At 37.0% G+C, this 19,631-nt stretch overlaps 2 protein-coding genes across 3 annotated transcripts in view; one reads left to right on the top strand and one right to left on the bottom strand.

Annotated features, from left to right (window-relative positions):
- frem3 (Fras1 related extracellular matrix 3) overlaps window positions 1–19,631 on the top strand; it is a 36,580-nt gene that overhangs the window by 10,327 nt on the left and 6,622 nt on the right. Inside the window, 14 exon segments of the mRNA NM_001137659.1 lie at window positions 6,673–6,819; window positions 8,373–8,603; window positions 8,864–8,989; window positions 9,571–9,822; window positions 11,890–12,039; window positions 12,193–12,402; window positions 13,442–13,639; window positions 13,731–13,895; window positions 13,995–14,177; window positions 14,339–14,469; window positions 15,195–15,353; window positions 15,608–15,911; window positions 16,981–17,112; window positions 17,210–17,541. Of these exon segments, the coding sequence (NP_001131131.1) occupies window positions 6,673–6,819; window positions 8,373–8,603; window positions 8,864–8,989; window positions 9,571–9,822; window positions 11,890–12,039; window positions 12,193–12,402; window positions 13,442–13,639; window positions 13,731–13,895; window positions 13,995–14,177; window positions 14,339–14,469; window positions 15,195–15,353; window positions 15,608–15,911; window positions 16,981–17,112; window positions 17,210–17,541 (2,720 nt within the window).
- hhip (hedgehog interacting protein) overlaps window positions 1–19,631 on the bottom strand; it is a 236,297-nt gene that overhangs the window by 215,073 nt on the left and 1,593 nt on the right. Inside the window, exons 3-6 of one of the 2 annotated variants that reach the window (XM_073915545.1) lie at window positions 17,259–17,521; window positions 12,175–12,360; window positions 11,979–12,024; window positions 11,137–11,264 (exon numbers count right to left, since the gene is read on the bottom strand). The gene's annotated coding sequence lies outside the window, so the exon portion shown is untranslated. The remainder of the gene's footprint in view (window positions 1–11,136; window positions 11,265–11,978; window positions 12,025–12,174; window positions 12,361–17,258; window positions 17,522–19,631) is intronic. The other variant, XM_073915570.1, reaches the window with a different exon arrangement.

Genomic DNA, 19,631 nt, shown 5'->3' with positions numbered 1-19,631 from the left:
ACTTAGGCGACTGGTGTCATAAGGGATGCGGCTTGTCTAATGCTATGCCATAATTCATCACCCTGCAGTTTGGGGATCAGTTCCCTGGCTTTCACAAATGTCACGTGGGCAAATACAGTACCTGCCAGTGTCCAGTTGTCAAATATTCCCCCTGTGGAATGCCTGGAATTACATGAGGCGCCTAACATAGACTTCCAAGCTTGGTGCTTGTGAAATGTCATTATTAGATGCAGAGGAAATGCCCAAATCTTAGGTCAGAAAGACATGACCCATATTTGAATACCACTTCAAGTCACCACATGAATTCAGATTAGGCTTAGGCTTGGTTTAGGGTCTAGTAAAATACATTTAAAGATTTTAGATTACCTAAAGTGGCCCTAGCAGTATTTATTTAAAAATTTACACTTTGAAATTTGAAATGTCTTTTTTAAAAGTGTATTTTGAATGAGAGACAGCAATTTGCACCAATTCTGTAGAATGGCCCTAATATATTCTTCTCACCTCTGCAATATCAAAGGCTGGAGTGAGTTAAATGAGTGAGAGTGTGACCATTGCTTAGCTCTGCATTCCTACTATATGTATTATTGCAGTCATAAATACCTCCAGAGCTTCAGACATCATTCTGTGACGCCTGAACCCATTAAATTTGTTAGCACCACTCGGCGCCATTTATACTGCGTTTTTGTTTTGAAACACATAGATTTTGTTACAGGTTTTTATGGTGTCCACATTAGACCAGCATCTTTGACATGTGAAATCAGAGAATTTGAAAATACTGAAGACCTAATCAGCAATTCACTCCCCGAATGGGTCTTCTGGACTATTGTGTGTTGTCCCTGATTCTTCAAGTTCCACTTATATTACCGCTGTGCGATTTGGGGAAAATATCTAATTGAATTGAATCAGCAACTCTGATTGGGCAGCACGAAAGTGCGCTCACTCAATTGACTAGTAAGACTGTAACTCACAGACGGCAGTCAAGCATTTGCTTTGTGTGGGGGAAATAAAATAGTATTTCATACTGCAGCCTTTTGCTATTAACTAATCGCAACGTTTCAAATTGTGATAGTGATCTCGATTAATCGCACATCCCTAACTTGTAACCTAGCCCATAAATTAAGATCCGTAGACAAAGAGAATTTACAGTATGCAGGCAAGACCTGCTCATCTCCAGCTTTTATTATTGGTCAAGTATCATGCTTTTTAGGTTGCACAGTATAGTGAAGTCAGAGATCATTTCTATAGCCCCTTTCACACAGTTCATTCATTCATTCATTTTCTTTTCGGCTTAGTCCCCTTATTAATCCGGGGTCCGGATGCCCTTCCAGCCGCAACCCATCTCTGGGAAACATCCACACAAACTCATTCACACTCATACACTACAGACAATTCAGCCTACCCAATTCAACTGTACCGCATGTCTTTGGACTGTGGGGGAAACCGGAGCACCCGGAGGAAACCCACGCGAATGATTGGAGAACTTGCAAACTCCACACAGAAACGCTAACTGACCCAGCCGAGGCTCAAACTAGCGACCTTCTTGCTGTGAGGCGACAGCACTACCTACTGGTTTGCGGCTGGAAGGGCATCCACTGCATAGAACATATGCTGGATAAGTTGACGGTTCATTCTGCTGTGGCGACTTCAGGTAAATAAAGGGACTAAGCTGAAACAAAAATGAATAAATGAAAGAAAACGCACTCCTTAGAGAGTCCAAACTGATGCTGATTCCTACTGGGATTAACTAATGCTCAAGCTAACAAAAGAACTCTTAAAAAAATTGTTTGTAACACCACAAAACTGCCTTTGCACTGCTCCAATTCTCATGACTTGTAGTGAACTAAAAAACAAAACAATTCTGAGAAAACGCTCGTGAGAAAACATTCTACTTTCACAGGGAGATACTTTTGTGTTGTTTGTTCACTGTAGACACAAATCCCCCTAGAGTGTAGAACGAAGCAGAAAGAACCAGGACAGTGGGTTTGGGCCACCCAGACAGTGCCTGCCGTCTGCTTCAGTTGTTGCTCCCATGCACAGATAAAAGTTGACAAAAGGGGAGAACAAGGGAGGGGATAAGTGCTGGGAGTGAGGATACAGCTGTCAGTCCCCTCTCTTGGAATCTGAAAACCACTGAGAAATGGTGTGAGAAAGAGTGCACAGTCAGAAAACGGAGGTGGCCCCAACGGTCACCGTTGAACAGCACCTGCTTTCCAAACATAGCAATAAACCTATTTAGGAAATTGCCCGAGGTGGCTGTCAACTCTAACGGCTAAATTCACTCCGGAAATAACAGTGCAGTGATGGGGATTTGATAGTGGATCAAAGCATCTGTGCGGATGCCGTTATTTAGCCAGTGTGATTTTAAAGGGGATCTTATAACGGATCTGTCATTAAACTAAATTCTGGTCATTAGATTTCAACATAAAAGAAATACTGGTCAAAAGTTTGGGGTCAATTTTTTATTATAGTTATTAATATTATTCAATGATTTAAATAAAATTATTATTTCCATCAAGGCGGCATTTATTACTTGTAAAAAATGTTAAATACTTATTTATTAAATGTTAATTTATTATGTATTGTATTTAGTTTATGTATTGTACAATTATGTATTGTAATTATTACTCTAGTCATTTTTGCTTTTATTCCCATTAAAAATAATAATATTATTATTATTAATAATAATCAATATTAGAGTGATTTCTGAAGGATCATGTGACTGAAGACTGAAGTAACAAAGCTGAAATTTCATTATTAAAATCTCTGGAATAAATTAATAATTATATGATAAAGTACTTTTAAAGAGTCATTCTATAGTGCAATAACATTTCACAATTTTACAATTTGTACTGCATTTTTGATAAAATAAATGCTTTTGTGAGGAGGATAAGCTTATTTTAAAACATTTTAAAATCCTACTGACCCCAAACTTTGTATATAGTCTATATAGTTTGGCATCAGTGAGCCACAAAATGTGGTTAACCGAAAACCTTTTAAAAATAATAATTAAAAAAAAAAAGATCTTTAGATAATCCAAAGACATGCGGTACAGGATAATTGGGTAGGCTAAATTGTCCGTAGTGTATGAGTGTGTGTGTGAATGTGTGTGTGGATGTTTCCCAGAGATGGGTTGCGGCTGGAAGGGCATCCGCTGCGTAAAAACGTGCTGGATAAATTGTCGGTTCATTCTGCTGTGGCGACCCCAGATTAATAAAGGGACTAAGCCGACAAGAAAATGAATGAATGAATTAACTATTTACTGACACTTCTTGTGATCCCAAACAGTTATGCTTACACATGAAATTTGAAATATCTAAAGTAGGTCTACAGTAAAAACTTAAAAAACGAAAAGCTTGAATCCCATAAATTTCAATCAATTATTATTTATTTAGAGACTATATTTATAGACATATGTTACAGAGTTTTTATTGCTAAATGTCACATCTTGTAAAATTAGCTACTTTAATCGCTAACTTTAATCAATGTTTTAGAACATTAATTCTCTTTCTTTATGCCTTAGTCCCTTTATTAATCAGGGTTTGCCACAGCGGAATGAACTGCCAAATTATCCAGCATATGTTTTACGCAGCGGATGCCCTTCCAGCCACAACCTAACACTGGGAAACACCCACACTCATACAATACGGCCAATTTAGCTTATTCAATTCACCTATAGCGCATGTCTTTATACTGTGGGGGGGAACCGGAGCACCCAGAGTAAACCCACGCAAACACAGCGTGAACCGGGACTCAAACCAGCAACCTTCTTGCTGTAAGGTAACAGTGCTAATCACTGCACCACCGTGATGCCCTGTTTTAGAACAGTGTGTGCTAAATTTTTATATACTGTATATTTTTTTAAATAGAGGGACATTGTCTCCATTGCAAGTGGAACTATTTTCTATAATCTTTCAGACAAAGTGGCCTTATCCAGCACCAGAAAAAAATGTCCCAAATCCCTCATGTCTCACAGGTGAACGTTAGATTCTTAACTGAAAGAGAGCCTTCTGTCTGCATGTTGTCCATTTAATAATCCTCTGATACAGTCTCACTAAGCTTAATATCAGCTCATACTTGAACCGGGCAGTGTGCCTAAGAAAATTGTCTCCTGAAGAAAGAGGCAGTTGGCTGAAGTACGAGCCTCCATTCAGCCTTCAAAACGTGTTTCATTTTCTTTACATTCTCTCTCATGGGATGTTTAATAAGTCTGTTATAAGTTTGTTTTTAATACTTGTTGCTAACGTTCAGCTGTATAGTTAGATCTTAACTGATAATGTGCCTGAGATGTGCAGAGTATTCACACATTTGTGAGAGATTAACAAGAGATAAAAACATCTAATTTGTATGCATCTCCCACACATCTTCTGTGTCAATCAGCTTCAACGCATTTAACAACCCTTCAGCAATCTAGGGCAAAGATAAAAATGATAAATGTGCTCTATATTTTTAGGTAGAGCTGTCAGACACTTGAGCTTGGTCAAGGCCAATGCTGTCATGTCAAGTTGAGCCACTTCCTAAACTGAAAGGAGGGTGGTAAAGAGGAAGGCCAGTTCAGGCCACGATGATGCTGTTTTATTGAATATTACTGTTACTGTTTGTGCTATTTCCCACTTTGAAGGTTGGGAACAGTTTAAAACACCACCTGTCTCAAAAACTGCAAGCAAAAAGAACAAACAAAACTGACAAAAATTAATGAGAATTATTCACTATATCAGTGGCTGCAAATAGCCTGTTTTGGTAGTACACATCTTTTCTAAATGAGGTGAAATACTTTCATTCTCAAGTCATGCTTAATGTTTAGATGAGACCTATATTTTGTTTTAGTAAAGCAATAAAATGTTTTTACTGTTTACACTCTCTACAATAAGGTTTTAGTTCTGCTTTAATTAGCATTTTAATGGTATTATAGTCATTTTAAGCAAGCCTTAAGGTCTTTTCACACATAAGTTCAAAGTTTTTGTATGTGTTTTTTTTTTCATGTTCATATGCAAAAAATTTGTCGTGTAAACAAACCTTGCACACAAATTCTGATGCGTATTAATTAATCCAAACAAATGCAAAACTTTTCGGTGTAGGTTCAAGCAGTGATACTTTGTTCTCCTCTCTTTTCTCCAAAGTAGAAAAGAAAGAGGGATAGGCTACATATTGTGTTCATCCAATACTGCATAGAGAGAAAGGAGAGTTATCCTCCTTATCAAAGAGCTGAGCTATGATAATCCAGAAATGCAAAGTTTATTTCATGAAATCAGTGGAATTTTGATACATTGCTTGTCATACTTCACACATTTACACATACAAAAACAAATCTTGAACAGACACTGGCAGTACCTTTAGTTATCATAATAGATGGTGGCCGTGTTGAAGTGTCGAAGAAACATACCGAAAGTGAACCATGCTTTCTATTATGTCTATGGGCAGTGCGTCAAATGTATGGACATCATAGATGACACACACACGAACACACACACACACCAAGCAGCAGTAAGGGAGAGTCACTGAATCCAGCATATGGGGTTCTTAACTGTCTTGCGACATTTTGTCTTCATTTTATGCACTGTGTGCATTGTCATGAAATTATCTGTAGCTTAAAGTTTTGGAGACAGTATGTCAATACGAATCACACAACGTGAGGTCAAAAATTTATGAAAATTACAGAGCCTCACAGTTTGTCCAAAATTCCAGGGGGACTGATAAAACTACAAAAAAAGTGTAAAGAAAAACAAACAAACAATTTTTAAGTTTCCATTTTAAAAGCTGCAATTTTACTGCAATTACCCACCAACTGTGTATACTTTGTTGACAGACCTCCATCAGGTTTTTGTTATCTAAAGGGATGTATCAAAGCCTCAGAACTGGCTTTCTAAAGTAAATGCTGGAGAACATCCGAACAGCTTGTGAATTTAACTTACATTTTCTCTTTAGGGATAATCAGAGTCATGGGGTAGCATGGATTATTGCAAAATGAGATTGGGGATCCTTTTGGAGTCATTAGTCTTTTATCCTACATCAGTCAGTCAAGGTTCATGGTTGTATCTTTTCACAGCTAAAATCGTTTAGTCCATGGTGAGAAACTAATCTGATTATACTTTAATCTGATTACTCAACATTATAATTAGCCACTGGAGAATATCTTATTTGACATGTAAGTGCTAGAATAGTGCTGAAAAATTACAGGTTATAGTTATCTGTTAAAAAAAAGAATTAGGTATTCATATTTAGTTTAAAGTTACACTGTCACTGCCTTTTTTATGGCTTTTGCCGAAACTCTATCTTTTGTGTTCATCTACACCAACCACAATATTCCATAATTGCTTTCTTTACACTTTCACGGTATGGGTTTTAGCACTAACCTGACACTAGGCTGATTTATTCCTTTTGAACCTCATTCATAATCCAACAAAAGCAGTAAAAAAGAAGACTGTGTGAACATGTTTTATTGAAAACTGATTTTTTTCAGTAGTAAACAGGGAAAAGACAAAAAAGGGTGGAGAGTCCTTATGGAAAACGAAACCACTCCAGCATATCCACAGACACAACTCAAGATCATGTTGCCCTTATTGTCTCTCTTCCTTTCTACATTTCTGAACTTGAAAGGGATGAAATCATTAGAAAGCGGTTCAATCGTGTGCACCAAGGCTCAAATACAAATGCATTGTGCTTTTCTCTGAAAAGGGGGCAACAAGCTGAAGCCACAACCATTCCGTCTCAATTGGGCCTGGATATCCATGGAAAGGGAATACTATATTGTGGACGAGACTGCAAAGTTTTTGGAGGTCACTCTCAAACGAAGAGGATACTTGGGAGAGACATCATTTATCAGTAAGTATTTATCAATGTGATTAAGATACCCAGTCAAAACATTACCAACCTTTGATCACTTTTCAGTTGCAAAATACTAGGGTGCTTTTACACCAAGACTTATGTTTCAGAACCTGTCTCGTTTCCCCAGTTAGTGCGATTCGTTGGCATATGAGAAAATGGCAGTTCAATCAGTCTGAGATCGCCTGAATGAGGAGGTCTCGGCTTGATTAAAACAAACTCTGGAGCGGATCAATTGTAGTGTGAAAGCATTACGATTCGAACCGGTCAATTTAACAGTGTATTGTGGATATGTAATAGGCATATAGCTATATAAAGAGAGAAATATTATGAGTAGGGCGGCATGTCATTCCTATTGGTAAATGTGCATTTCATGTCAAATACGAAAGTGAAAGCATGCTGAACTATTAACAAAGCTGTTTATCTGTTAGGAAAATTGACCGAACAGCAGTCTTGGTTTTTCTGTTATTTCTCTCTATGATTTAAAGCCTATAATGCATAAGCCAACTGCTATGTATGATAAAGTCTTACCACTGAAATATATATATTTTATATTTATCTGTGGGAGTCACCATTCAAAATTAAAGTATAGCTTTTTGTTTATATTGTCTTTTTGCTCATCGTCATACATTAAAATCAGGAATTATAACAGTTGAGCGGGACTGCAAAATAAACCGTGAACTTCTGACCAATGTGAGGAGAGTTTACTCACATGTGACTTGTTTTAGCTATTTTGGTCCATTTAGAAACTGTGTGTGAAAGCGAACCACATCGAGAATAAAGTGCAACATTGTAACAATTTTAATCCCTGTTTCGGAACAAGAGAACCGATCCACAGGTGTGGAAGGACCCTTAGTTTTTATATTAAAAACTATTAATTGTATAAATGTTTAATGTTTTCTTTTAGATTAAATTATATATAGAGAAATAAAATAAAATGTCAATAAATTTTAAAAAATTAAAGAGAAAGTGAATTCAAATTAGAGATGGGCGATATGGACCAATATGGATATTTCATTCAATTTTGGTTTTTAAACTTAACGCTGTTTATAAAATGTCTCTTGATAAGTTGCTGTGTTCCACATCGTAAACAAGGATTGCAATCAGTGCACGTGCACAAATAGAACTATACTGAAAATGTTTAGTACGCATACTTGTAATGTTACACCCCAAGTCATCACAAATGTTTAGTTCGAAGCTTTCTGTGGAGATAAAGATTTAGTTCATTTAAAACTGGAATCCTAATAAAAACAAAACTGATTGTCATGCTACCCTTGATTGTCATGCTACTACATCTATATTTAGAGCTGCACCAATGCTTATTTGCAGCTTTTACAAGTTGGGCCTTCTGCGTTTGGTATTTTTACAGACCTGTAAACCCTTACTTACACCACAGGCTTTTGCTGTTTTTAAAATAAATGGTAGTAAATTAGTCAGTCGACATCTATACCGTCACAATGCTGTAGTCCTGCTCTTTCAATAATCACATCACAAACAATCAATCTGAGTTATTTTGTAGTTTAAAGTATCCAAACAGTGTTTTCCTTCCCTAGGCATTGGCACTAAAGATGGCACAGCAAAACAAGACAAAGACTTCCGTGGCAAAGCTCAGAAACAGGTCCAGTTTAATCCTGGACAGACCTCTGCAACCTGGAAGGTGAAGATTTTCACAGACAAAGAGTTTGAAACTTCAGAGGTTTTTGCAATCCAGCTCTCAGAGCCAGTAATGGCTGTTCTTGAATACCCTGACAAAGCCACTGTGGAGATTGTGGATCCTGATGATGGTAATTACATAATACGTAACAATTTCTTCATTTGTCAATGTTTTGTATAATACATAGGCCTATAGTGCTGGTTCCAGAGTGTGTGCATCAAAATGAAGTATCTCGTTTTCTCAGAAGAATGGAAGCAACTACTGTAGATAGAAACAACTGAAATAACACTAATCATTTTGAAATAAAATTGATCTAATCTTATTACATTAATATTAAAATGTTCCATTATATTTGCCTACATTTTAACATGTGAATGTATCTCTTTCCAGAGTCTACAGTGTTCTTCCCACAAGCAGAATATCAAATAGAAGAGGACATAGGAGAACTATTAGTCCCAGTTCACAGATCAGGAGACGTCAGCCAAGAATTGATGGTTCTTTGTTACACACATCAAGGTACAATATGAAAATACAATATGCCTTAGTTTTTGACTCCTATGATAACTCAGAAATCTTATTAAAACTTATAAAACTTTACAATTATGTGAATAATGTGTCTTAAGTCTTAAGTTTGTGTGTGTGTGTGTGTGTGTATGTGTGTGTGTGTGTATGTGTTTGTGTGTGTGTGTGTATGTGTTTGTGTGTGTGTGTGTGTGTGTGTGTGTGTGTGTGTGTGTGTGTGTGTGCGTGCATGCGTGCGTGCGTGCGTGCGTGTCACAAGTCAGTGATTAATTTTAACCATTTAGCCTGACATGTTTACTGCTCCAAAATATTATAAATGTTTCTTAAAATAAAATAAATTGTGTTTAATAGGGAAAAAAGTATTTTTGTTTTGTTTTGTTTTGTTTTGTTTTACCCAGACATTTAAAATAACTTATTTTTGTGCAGTAATCATAATACCGTGATCCAGTGAAAACGTGGTATTTTTTATTCAAGGTTATCATGACGTCAATATGTTATATCGACCCATGCCTAATTCTGACATATTGACAACTAAAAGTCTCTTTGTATAAAAAGAAGATATCCTTCTTTTACAGGCAGTGCAACAGGAACCACCCCCAGCACCGTGCTCTCCTATTCAGACTACATCACACGACCCGAGGACTACACCAGTATTTTGCGTTTTGACAAGGATGAGCAGGAAAAGTCATGTCGCATTATAATCATTGACGACTCCCTTTATGAGAAAGAAGAGACCTTTAATGTGTCCCTCAGTATGCCTATGGGTGGCCAATTAGGAGCCAAGTTCCCCAGCACCAAAGTGGTCATCTTGGCTGATAATGATGATGGTGAGTCGGCTATATCTACCATTCCAAAGTTTAAGGATCAAAAGGGGTTTTTGAATATAATATCTACAATGCTCACACAAGATGCATTTATTTGATAAAAAATATTAATATATTAAAATTTAAAATAACTTTTCTGCTTTTTTTATTTTAATGTATTTAAAATGCAATTTATTCACATTTCCTGCAGTCGTTATTTTTATTTTAAAAAAAAGCTGATCCGATGTTCAGAAAACATGTCTTTTATCAGGTGTTTTTATTTTTTTCACAATGTAAACGTATTTGTGGTCACACTTATTATTTTATTGAACAATTCCTATACTCATACAGTAGAACTGCAAGTCAGTCCAACTGTATTCTGTATTTTCTCAATAATACAAACAAGTTCTTTCATGTCATTAGAGTTTAAAAGTGACGTCTTTATCCTTGTAAAGACACAAAACCATTAACAAATCTTACCTATACTTAATTTCGCTTGTCTTTTTTTATTATACTTGCTTTGAAAGGATAACTTGCCACAAAACAATCAATCTTTACTTTGTGGTCATACCACTGTTGTTCTTGTCAGAATGGTAACTCAATAACCCAAAACAAGTTGAGAGAGCACAATTGAGGCCCCTACGACCTCTGTAATGACCCATGATCCTCAGTGACGTCACTGAAAAAGGTTTCTGAACATCCTGTCCATGCAGGATTTAGGATTTGTGTGCACAACTCAAAAGAGCTTGGTGGAAGCAATAGGTTGCCATCTGCTAATTCTTATATTCTAATTTAATGTCCTGAACCAAAATTTACATCTTGACATTTCTCATATGTTCAGTGTGTCACTATTAAAGAGGTGTTTTACCTGACTCTTAAACAGTCTAGTAGTCAAAAGCACTTCCATCCTCCACAATTTGGGAAATTACCCCAGAAGATATTTATGTGTAAATAATGTAAGTGCATGCCTAGACTCTATTTTTCAGAAGCAGCTATTGAAGATTAATGTGCAGATTGTAGCTTAGCGTCTTGGTGGGTCTGGAATGGCCTGGTAGTATATTTGTGTCTAGTTGTAGGGGGGATGGGAACACTGTTGGATAGACTTGTGGTCTGGATGCCAGCCAGAGTTGGAATCTTTTTGTTGTGTCTCTGACTTGCTGTCTATGGAGGTGTCACTTCCCTCTTTTTCTTTGTATGGTCCCTCAAACTTATGGCCTCTACCCCCAGCCCCAAAAAAGCCCTTTTCCCCCAGCATTCATTTATCTTGGGCTGATACTGATATTGCTCTAGAAGCCTTTCAGACCTCCCAAACTAACACACGCAAACATAATCACTTACCCAAGTGAATCTTGACTGAAGTAGACTCAGAGATGACGTTTCATCACTCAGATGAGACGTTGGTAATGATGGTAGGTTTCCTGTGCTGTCTTGGAGGTGATGGCAGATCCAGATCTTTGTCTGAAGCACTAATGGGTCAGAACAACTCTTTGTAAGAGGATCTCTTGAAGGTTTTGAAAACAATAGCCTTAAATCTCATTTTAGCTACCTAATGAGGGCACTTATTTTCTTATATATTCAAGTCTGATTAAAGTCCACAATGAAAATGTTATTTAAACATAAAACAAAATACAGTTTTAAGGTTTAAAAGTAATTAAAACTAAGAAAAATATGCAATACAAGTATTATTAGTAACCACTGATCGCAATGAATTTGGCATAAAAGTACAAATCGTGGTTCCAATAAACCACATGACATTTTTGGAAAAAGTATCAAGTCATTCTGAATGACATGGATCATCAACTTGTGCTGTAAACTTGATTACTACCATCCTTAGAGCAAACAAGAGTGCATCAAATGCTGAAATTTAATCAATTCAATTGAACAACTTTTTATGCTGATCATATAACGTGACAAAAAACAATGCATATTAATTTAGAAAAATATATAATTAAAAGGAACTTTTTTTATTACTAGTCTCAGACTGGTCTAAGAAAATTATTTTTAATTTACATGATAACAAATCATAAGAAAAATAGGGAACATTCATTAAAACTGCTAAAAACAGTTGACTGATTATTTCCTTTGTAACAGAGCCATCATTCTATTTTGGGGAAACCGAGTACACAGTGGATGAGAGTTATGGGTATGTGGAGGTGAAAGTATGGAGAACTGGAACTGACCTTTCAAAAACAGCCACTGTCACGGTTCGCTCCAGAAGGACTGATCCTGTTTCAGCAGAAGGTAAAGAGTGTCAGAGTTGTCAAAAACAATAGCTGCTTATGTCTGATTTTTTAAATAAGAAATATATAATGTAACATTGTAAAGTAATCAGTCATGCACATGTATTTATCTTCCGTAATGAACATCTCCACCAACCTTTCCTCTCCTTCCCAGCGGGTCTGGATTATGTGGGAATCAGCCGTAACTTGGATTTTGCTCCAGGTGTGACCATGCAGACTTTCCGTGTGACTATTCTTGATGACCTGGGTCAACCAGAGCTGGAGGGACCGGAGACGTTTGAGCTGGTGATGCGTATGCCAATAAATGCAGTCCTTGGAGAACCTAGCAAAACAGTCATCACTATAAACGACACTGTTACAGACTGTAAGTAAATGATATAAACATATACACTAACTGGCAAAAGTCTTGTTTTCAATTCCAGTTTTAAGAGCAATAAATAATAACTTAACTTCTAGTTGATCATTTGGAAAATTGGCAGAGGTAGATTTTTCAGATGAATCATCTGTTGAACTGCATCCCATTTATCACAAATACTGTAGAACACCTATTGGAATCCGCATTGACGCAAGATTCTCACAGAAATCCGTCAAGTTTAGTAAAAGGAAAAGCCATGATTTGGGGCTACATTGAGTATGGGTGTGTGTGAGAGATCTGCGGAGTGTATAGCAACATCAAAAGCCTGAGGTATCAAGACATTTGTGCTGCTGATTACATTACAAACCACAGGAGAGGCCGAATTCTTCAACAGGATAGCGCTCCTTCTCATACTTCAGCCTCCACAATTAAATTCCTGAAAGCAAAAAAGGTCATGGTGCTCCAGGATTGGCCTGCCCAATCACCAGACATGAACATTATTGAGCATGTCTGGGGTAAGATGAAAGAGGAGGCATTGAAAATGAATCTAAAGAAAATTGATGAATTCGGAAGTCCTACAAGAACGCTTACTTTGCTGTTCCAGATGACTTTAATAATAAGTTATTTGAGTCACTGCAGAGATGTATGGATGCAGTCCTCCAAGCTCATGGGAGTCATACACAATATTAACTATTTTTCCACTACACCAGGACTTTAAATTCTATACTGTACATCATTTCTGTTAAGTGACAAGACTTCGGCTAAGCAAAGTCAGACCTTACTGTCCTAATTAAATAATTAAAATCAAGACAAGATCATATTTTATTTTAGTGAAATAAGAGTACTCTAGAGGCTTTTGCCTTTCATATAAGCCACTTCTGATTCCAAAAGATCAACTAGAAATCCTAAAACTTGTATAGGTAACAAAACTTTAGTCACATAGTGTATATCAGCTTCAGGGGATATTAACTGAAGATAGAGGGAACAACTCATATATCAGCCATACTGTATATCATAGGAGAAATGCTGGTTGTTATTTTTTTTGCAGTGCCTAAAGTTCAATTTAAGGAGACAGAGTACAAAGTGGCTGAGGGTGAGGGAGAGGTGAAGGCAATGGTGTATCGTAGTGGGGACATCAGTCAGATGTCCACAGTCCGATGTTTTACCCGCCAAGGATCTGCCCAAGTCATGATGGACTATGATGAGAGACCCAATACTGATGCATCCACCATAGTATTCCTACCAGGTGTGCATGTACTTCAACTCATCCTATAATCAGCTTGTTATTCATAAATGCTCTCATAACTTGTTCATCTTTTGTATCTGTATGATCACAGGGGAGATTGAGAAGCCTTGCATAGTGACTTTAGTGGATGATTCAATTTATGAAGACCACGAGGAGTTCCGCTTGGTTTTGGGCACACCTAAGAGCAAATCACCATACGGAGCTTCAATCGGGGAACCAAAAGAAGCTCTGGTCACCATAACTGACCATAAAGATAGTGAGTGTTCTTTTGTTCCTCTTTATTCCTGACAAATATTGGTGTGATGCTTTTATGAGCTTTTTTTCAAAGCAAAACCAAATGATTTATCCACTTCAGAGTCCATCATCAGGTTTTCAGAGATCAAATACAGCGTGATAGAGCCACAACGTCCTGGAGAGATCGCTGTAGCGAAGATTCCTGTCCTGCGTCTGGGCGATACCTCTAAGGTCTCTGTGGTGAGAATTCACACCAAGGATGGCTCTGCAACATCAGGGGAGGACTACAATCCCCTTTCTCAAGGTCAGCAGAAGACCGATGAAAGCTATCTCATAAGATGACACGTTAATGGCAGATATTATTTTAGCATTATCAATACATTTAGAAACATCCTGCACAATTGGACTGGACATTCGACAGTCACAGAAATGTGTGTGTGTGTGTATGTCTGTATGCCCTTACAGATGTGGAGTTTAAAGAGGGTGAGACAGAGCATGTGGTGGAGATCCAGGTTATGTATGATGGACAAAGAGAGATCCGTGAGGCTTTCACAGTTCACATGAAGCCTGACGAGTTTATGGTGGCTGAGACACAGGTCAGAGACCATCATCTCTAAAAATACCCCCGGAGACGCCACATCGTACACTCGCACAGACACACGCTAACGTGCCTTTCTAGCTAAAATAGCCATGTGGCAGCTGCCTCTGTCAGCAGGAGCCAATCGCTGTCTCCAGTCTCTTTCAGAGGAGCCTGTATGATGTAAATGGGCCTCAATAGGCACAGTGACCTATAAACAGATTTATCCACTGAACATGTACACACTCTAGTCAAAGCCTTAGAGACGTTTTTGTGATATTATTGACAGTGAAAATCATAAAAAATACATAATGATAGCCAGAAACCTCACACATCAAGACACATCTCTGGCTAAGCATTTAATATGTGCCTCTATAGTGATTTTCTTCACAATATGTTTTATCCCAAACTTAAAGGTCCTGGAGCTGTAGACAAACATCTTCTTGTATTTCCAGATACTTGAAACACTCAGTTCTTAAATATTTCATTAGCAGCATCTGTCATCAAGTTATTTGATAGCATAGCAAAATTTAAATTTGAGACAATGGTTTTCAAGAACATTATTTTGAGGAATTCAACTTTTGGTTTTTAGAAAAACCTTAATGCTGGGTTTAGACTACACAATATTTTAAGATTAAAGAATATTCTCAAGAAAATGCAGCAAATCAAAAGATTGCCATATTCTGGTGTAGCTAAAATAAGACTAATAATTTAAAATATTGTTTCTTTTACTAATTTCTGTAGATGATTAAGGCTATTGTGTACATCGAAGAGATGAACAGTGTGGCGGATGTCACCTTCCCAGCAGTGCCTCAGGTGGTGTCACTGCTGCTGTATGATGATACGATACGAGTTAAAGACAATCCCCACCCTCCAAATGGCTATGCTGTAGTGTGTGTCACTGTAAGTACTATATTGACATTCTTAACTGATCACTGATGGCTCTTTTTATGCCTCCATTTCTACAGCTTCCCTGTCAAGTTTCATATAAAGGGAAATTATTTTAAAAAAATATCTTTTGATATTTTACAATAGAAAAAAGAAAAGTGTGCTTATTACATGAAATTAAACCAATTATATTTCATGCATTCAATTGTCTCTCACGCTTAAAAAAAAATCAGTTATTCTGATTGTTTTCTTGTGTGTATGTTTACCAGGCCTGCAATCCCAAATACTATGACTTTGACAAGACTGGCTCTATTTGCTCATCGGAGCACATCAATGACACAATGACTCAGTACCGCTGGATGGTTAGTGCCCCTAGTGGGCCAGATGGAGTCACCAGCCCTATGCGGGAAGTGGACACCAACACCTTCTTCACGAACACCAAATCCATCACCTTGGATTCTATCTACTTTCAGGCGGGCTCCCGTGTACAGTGTGCAGCCCGAGCCTTCAATGCCAATGGAAATGCCGGGTTGGAGCTCAGCTCACCCATTGTGGTCATCAGCAGACAGGAGGGTGAGGCTCTTGTCACCACAATGATTTGAATGGCTAAATTCTTTAAGAATTACTAATATAAAATAGCAGGGTTTTGTTTGCTTAACTGTTTTTGAATGTCTAGAAAAATAAATTAGTCTAAAAGTGAATTAAGTTATCTTGCATTTTTAAGCCTGTGTCTGCATCGTATATCTTTAATTTTACAGTTTAGACTATGTAATGTTATTTCTATGGATGCTCCGATTGATCTGTTGGAGATCAGTATCAGCCAATAATCACATTTTATGACTCAATAGGCACTCGCTGATCTGGCCAATCTCATGAGCTGATCGCAAGTGTTTGCTTATGACTTTACAAGGAGAGGAAGATGCATGTGTGTTTTTCCTTTTAGTTAAGAAGTCGGAAAAGAAATTGAATTTTTTTTTTTTTTATTGAGACCTGATTGGTTGTTCTTTTATCATTTGCAATGTTTCCAAATTGCATTGTGTCATTTTTATCACTATTTTTTTTTTATTTCATTCATGTTTTATCAGTAATTTTCTGTAAAGCTCCTTCTGACTATGACCTGTTCACACCTAAATTGTTATAAGACGCATGTTTAAGGGATTATATGCAACATCTTTATTTTATTCTCTAAGGTCAGGAGAAAACTCCACTTAAGTATCGTACTTAGAGAAGAAATATGCTTTATGCATTTTAAAGCTTCAAGCATTAGAATTGGTACTCAGTTTCGGACAATCACCATCACAAGGAATTGGTACTTAGTATCGGCTGCAAAAAATCCTTATCGGAGCATGCCTAATTATTTTGCATAGAACTGAAACTTCATTTGATTTGTATCTTTGTTATATCACTATCATCATTTCATTTGTATCTATGTGATTTTGTATTTATTTATTATAACAATGTTGGTCATTTATTACAATGCAAGTATTTTTTTTTTTTTTTGTGGCAAGGCCAATTAACATTTTGGCAGAGCATTTAAAAATTCTATACTGTTCAGACCTATATATTTGTACCAAAAATGCAGATGAAGATAACAGACAAAAATGTATGTTTTAAAGTTAATAAAGTTGTCCTCTGTTTTTAGGCATGTGTCAGCCTCGTATAGCTGGCACCGTGGGTGCTGAACCGTTTTCAGCAAAAATCCGTTACACTGGCCCAGATGACCCAGACTACCCAAATCTGATCAAACTCACGGTCACTATGCCCCACATGGATGGTGAGTAATCATCTACACACAATACAATAACAAACAATACTTTAAAATCATTCAAAAATGTCTAAGTCCAGGTGATTAAATCCATTGTTTTCATCAGGTATGCTGCCTATTATCTCCACACGTCCCCTTTCAAACTTTGAGCTCACCCTTAGTCCAGATGGTACACGAGTTGGAAACCACCGTTGTTCCAACCTCTTGGACTTCAACGAGATCCAAACGGCACATGGCTTCATCACTGATGCCACAAAGAACCCAGAAATCATTGGAGAGACTTCTCCATACCAGTACAGCGTGGCCATGCGCAGTGCCAATTCTCTTCGGTTCTACCGCAACCTTAACCTGGAGGCATGTCTGTGGGAGTTCAGCAGCTACTATGACATGTCAGAGCTGCTGAACGTCTGTGGAGGATCTATTGGAACAGATGGACAGGTAAGGATTTTTTTAAGGAACAGGCATCATTCAAAGCTTGGCTAAGTTTTTATAGAAGGTTTTAGATGTTGAATAATAAAAAAAAAAATAAATAAATTTAAAAAAAAAAAAAATATATATATATATATATATATATATATATATATATATATATATATATATATATATATATATGAGCAATTTCGTGCAAATGTCAACCTTGCCATAAAAAAAATTAAGTTTTCACAAAAAAACGGAAACTGTTTCTGGGTTTTTTGGGGTAAGCAAGTATTTTACAGTCCTTTAGAAACATTCAAAACTGCATCTGTCAATGTTTTCAAACTATTCTATTTGATTTACTAAAGTCACACAAGTGGCATTTTCACATCTGTCACATCCATAACAGAGAGATGTTACATCCATAATAACGACACTTTTTTTTGCATAAATGTCTAAATAATAAATAAAATAAAACCAATTATTTTTGTTTTATAGAGAGCTAACTCTTATCCTTTTGGTTATCCTTGTTTATTTTGGTTGTGCTGTTTTATTTAAGAATTTCAAACAAGTATGTTGTATTTTGTAAACATGCAGACATTTTATGTCACATTCATAACGAATGTTTATTTTCCTCATTTTAAGTACAAAACTTTTTTAAAAATTGATCTCTTAACTCTGCGATCAGGTGTTCCAGTAAATATAAACAAAAAGTTTCAATATATTATTAACATATACTCATTCATTCAGTTTCTTTTCTGCCTTTATTAATCCGGGGTCGCCACAGTGGAAAGAACCGCCAACCTATCCAGCACGTTTTTACGCAACATATGCCCTTCCAGCCGCAACCCATCTCTGGGAAACATCCACACACACTCATTTAGTTTATCCAATTCACCTGTACCGCATGTCTTTGGACTGTGGGGGAAACCGAAGCACCCGGAGGAAACCCATGCGAACACAGGGAGAACATGCAAACTCCACACAGAAACGTCAACTGAGCCAAGCCGAGCCGAGGCTCAACCCAACGACCTTCTTGCTGAGGCGATAGCACTACCTACTGCACCTCTGCACATGTTAACATATACTTTTTTTTCAAATTTTATGTTTTAAGTTTGTACTGCAAAATTCATATCCATAACGCTGGAATTGCTAATATTTTTAAGTTCATGGGTGACACAGTGGTTAGCACTGTTGCCTCACAGCAAGAAGGTCACTGGTTTGAGCCTTGGCTGAAACATTTAGCATTTCTGTGTGGTGTTTGCTTGTTCTGTCTGCATATACTAGGTTTCCTCAGGGTGCTCCGGTTTTCCCCACAGTCCAAAGACATGCGGTACAGGTGAATTGGCCATAGTTTATGTATTTGAATGAGTGTGTATGGATGTTTTCCAGTACTGGGTTGCAGCTGGAAGGTCATCCACTGTGTAAAACATCTGCTGGATAAGTTGGTGGTTCATTCTGCTGTGGTGACCCCTGATGAATAAAGGAACTAAGCCGAAGTAAATGAATGAATGAATTAATTTACTTAATATAGCAGGGCCAAAAAAAAACTGCCCAATATCAAAGTGTGAGACAGATTTGTCACCTGCCTGCGTCATATCTTTGGTTTGCAAATATTTTAAGCCTTGCCAATGTGACCAACAAGTGCAGATGATGCATAAAACTCAATACAGTATTCAAGTACACAGAGAGTTGTGCTAGCCCAAAAATGTATTCTATTTTCTATCTTCTTACTCTAGAATGGACAAAGACATTAAAATTGAGCCACAATCACAATGAATAGCCTCAAAAACGGTTATTATTCACTGCTCCTGACAAAAAACCATCTGTAGCCTAAATTTGTAGTGAACATTTTGTAATGTTATTTTACATTCAATTGTTAGACCAACCTCAGAAAAGCTTCAAGTATTTTTACTTCATTTGCATCTATGTGCATTTGTATTTATTTATCAACAAACAATTTGGCAAGGCAGATAAAAATGTCATAGTGTTTAGCCCAATGAATGTATAAGTTGCTAAGATTTATTTGGTTATTTATTTATTCATTCATTCATTCATTCATTCATTCATTCATTCATTCATTCATTCATTCATTCATTCATTCATTCATTTAT

The sequence above is a fragment of the Danio rerio genome, chromosome 1 (assembly GCF_049306965.1).
Source record: "Danio rerio strain Tuebingen ecotype United States chromosome 1, GRCz12tu, whole genome shotgun sequence".
In the NCBI taxonomy this organism is placed as follows: Eukaryota; Metazoa; Chordata; class Actinopteri; order Cypriniformes; family Danionidae; genus Danio; species Danio rerio.
This window is presented reverse-complemented; position numbering and strand designations above follow the sequence as displayed.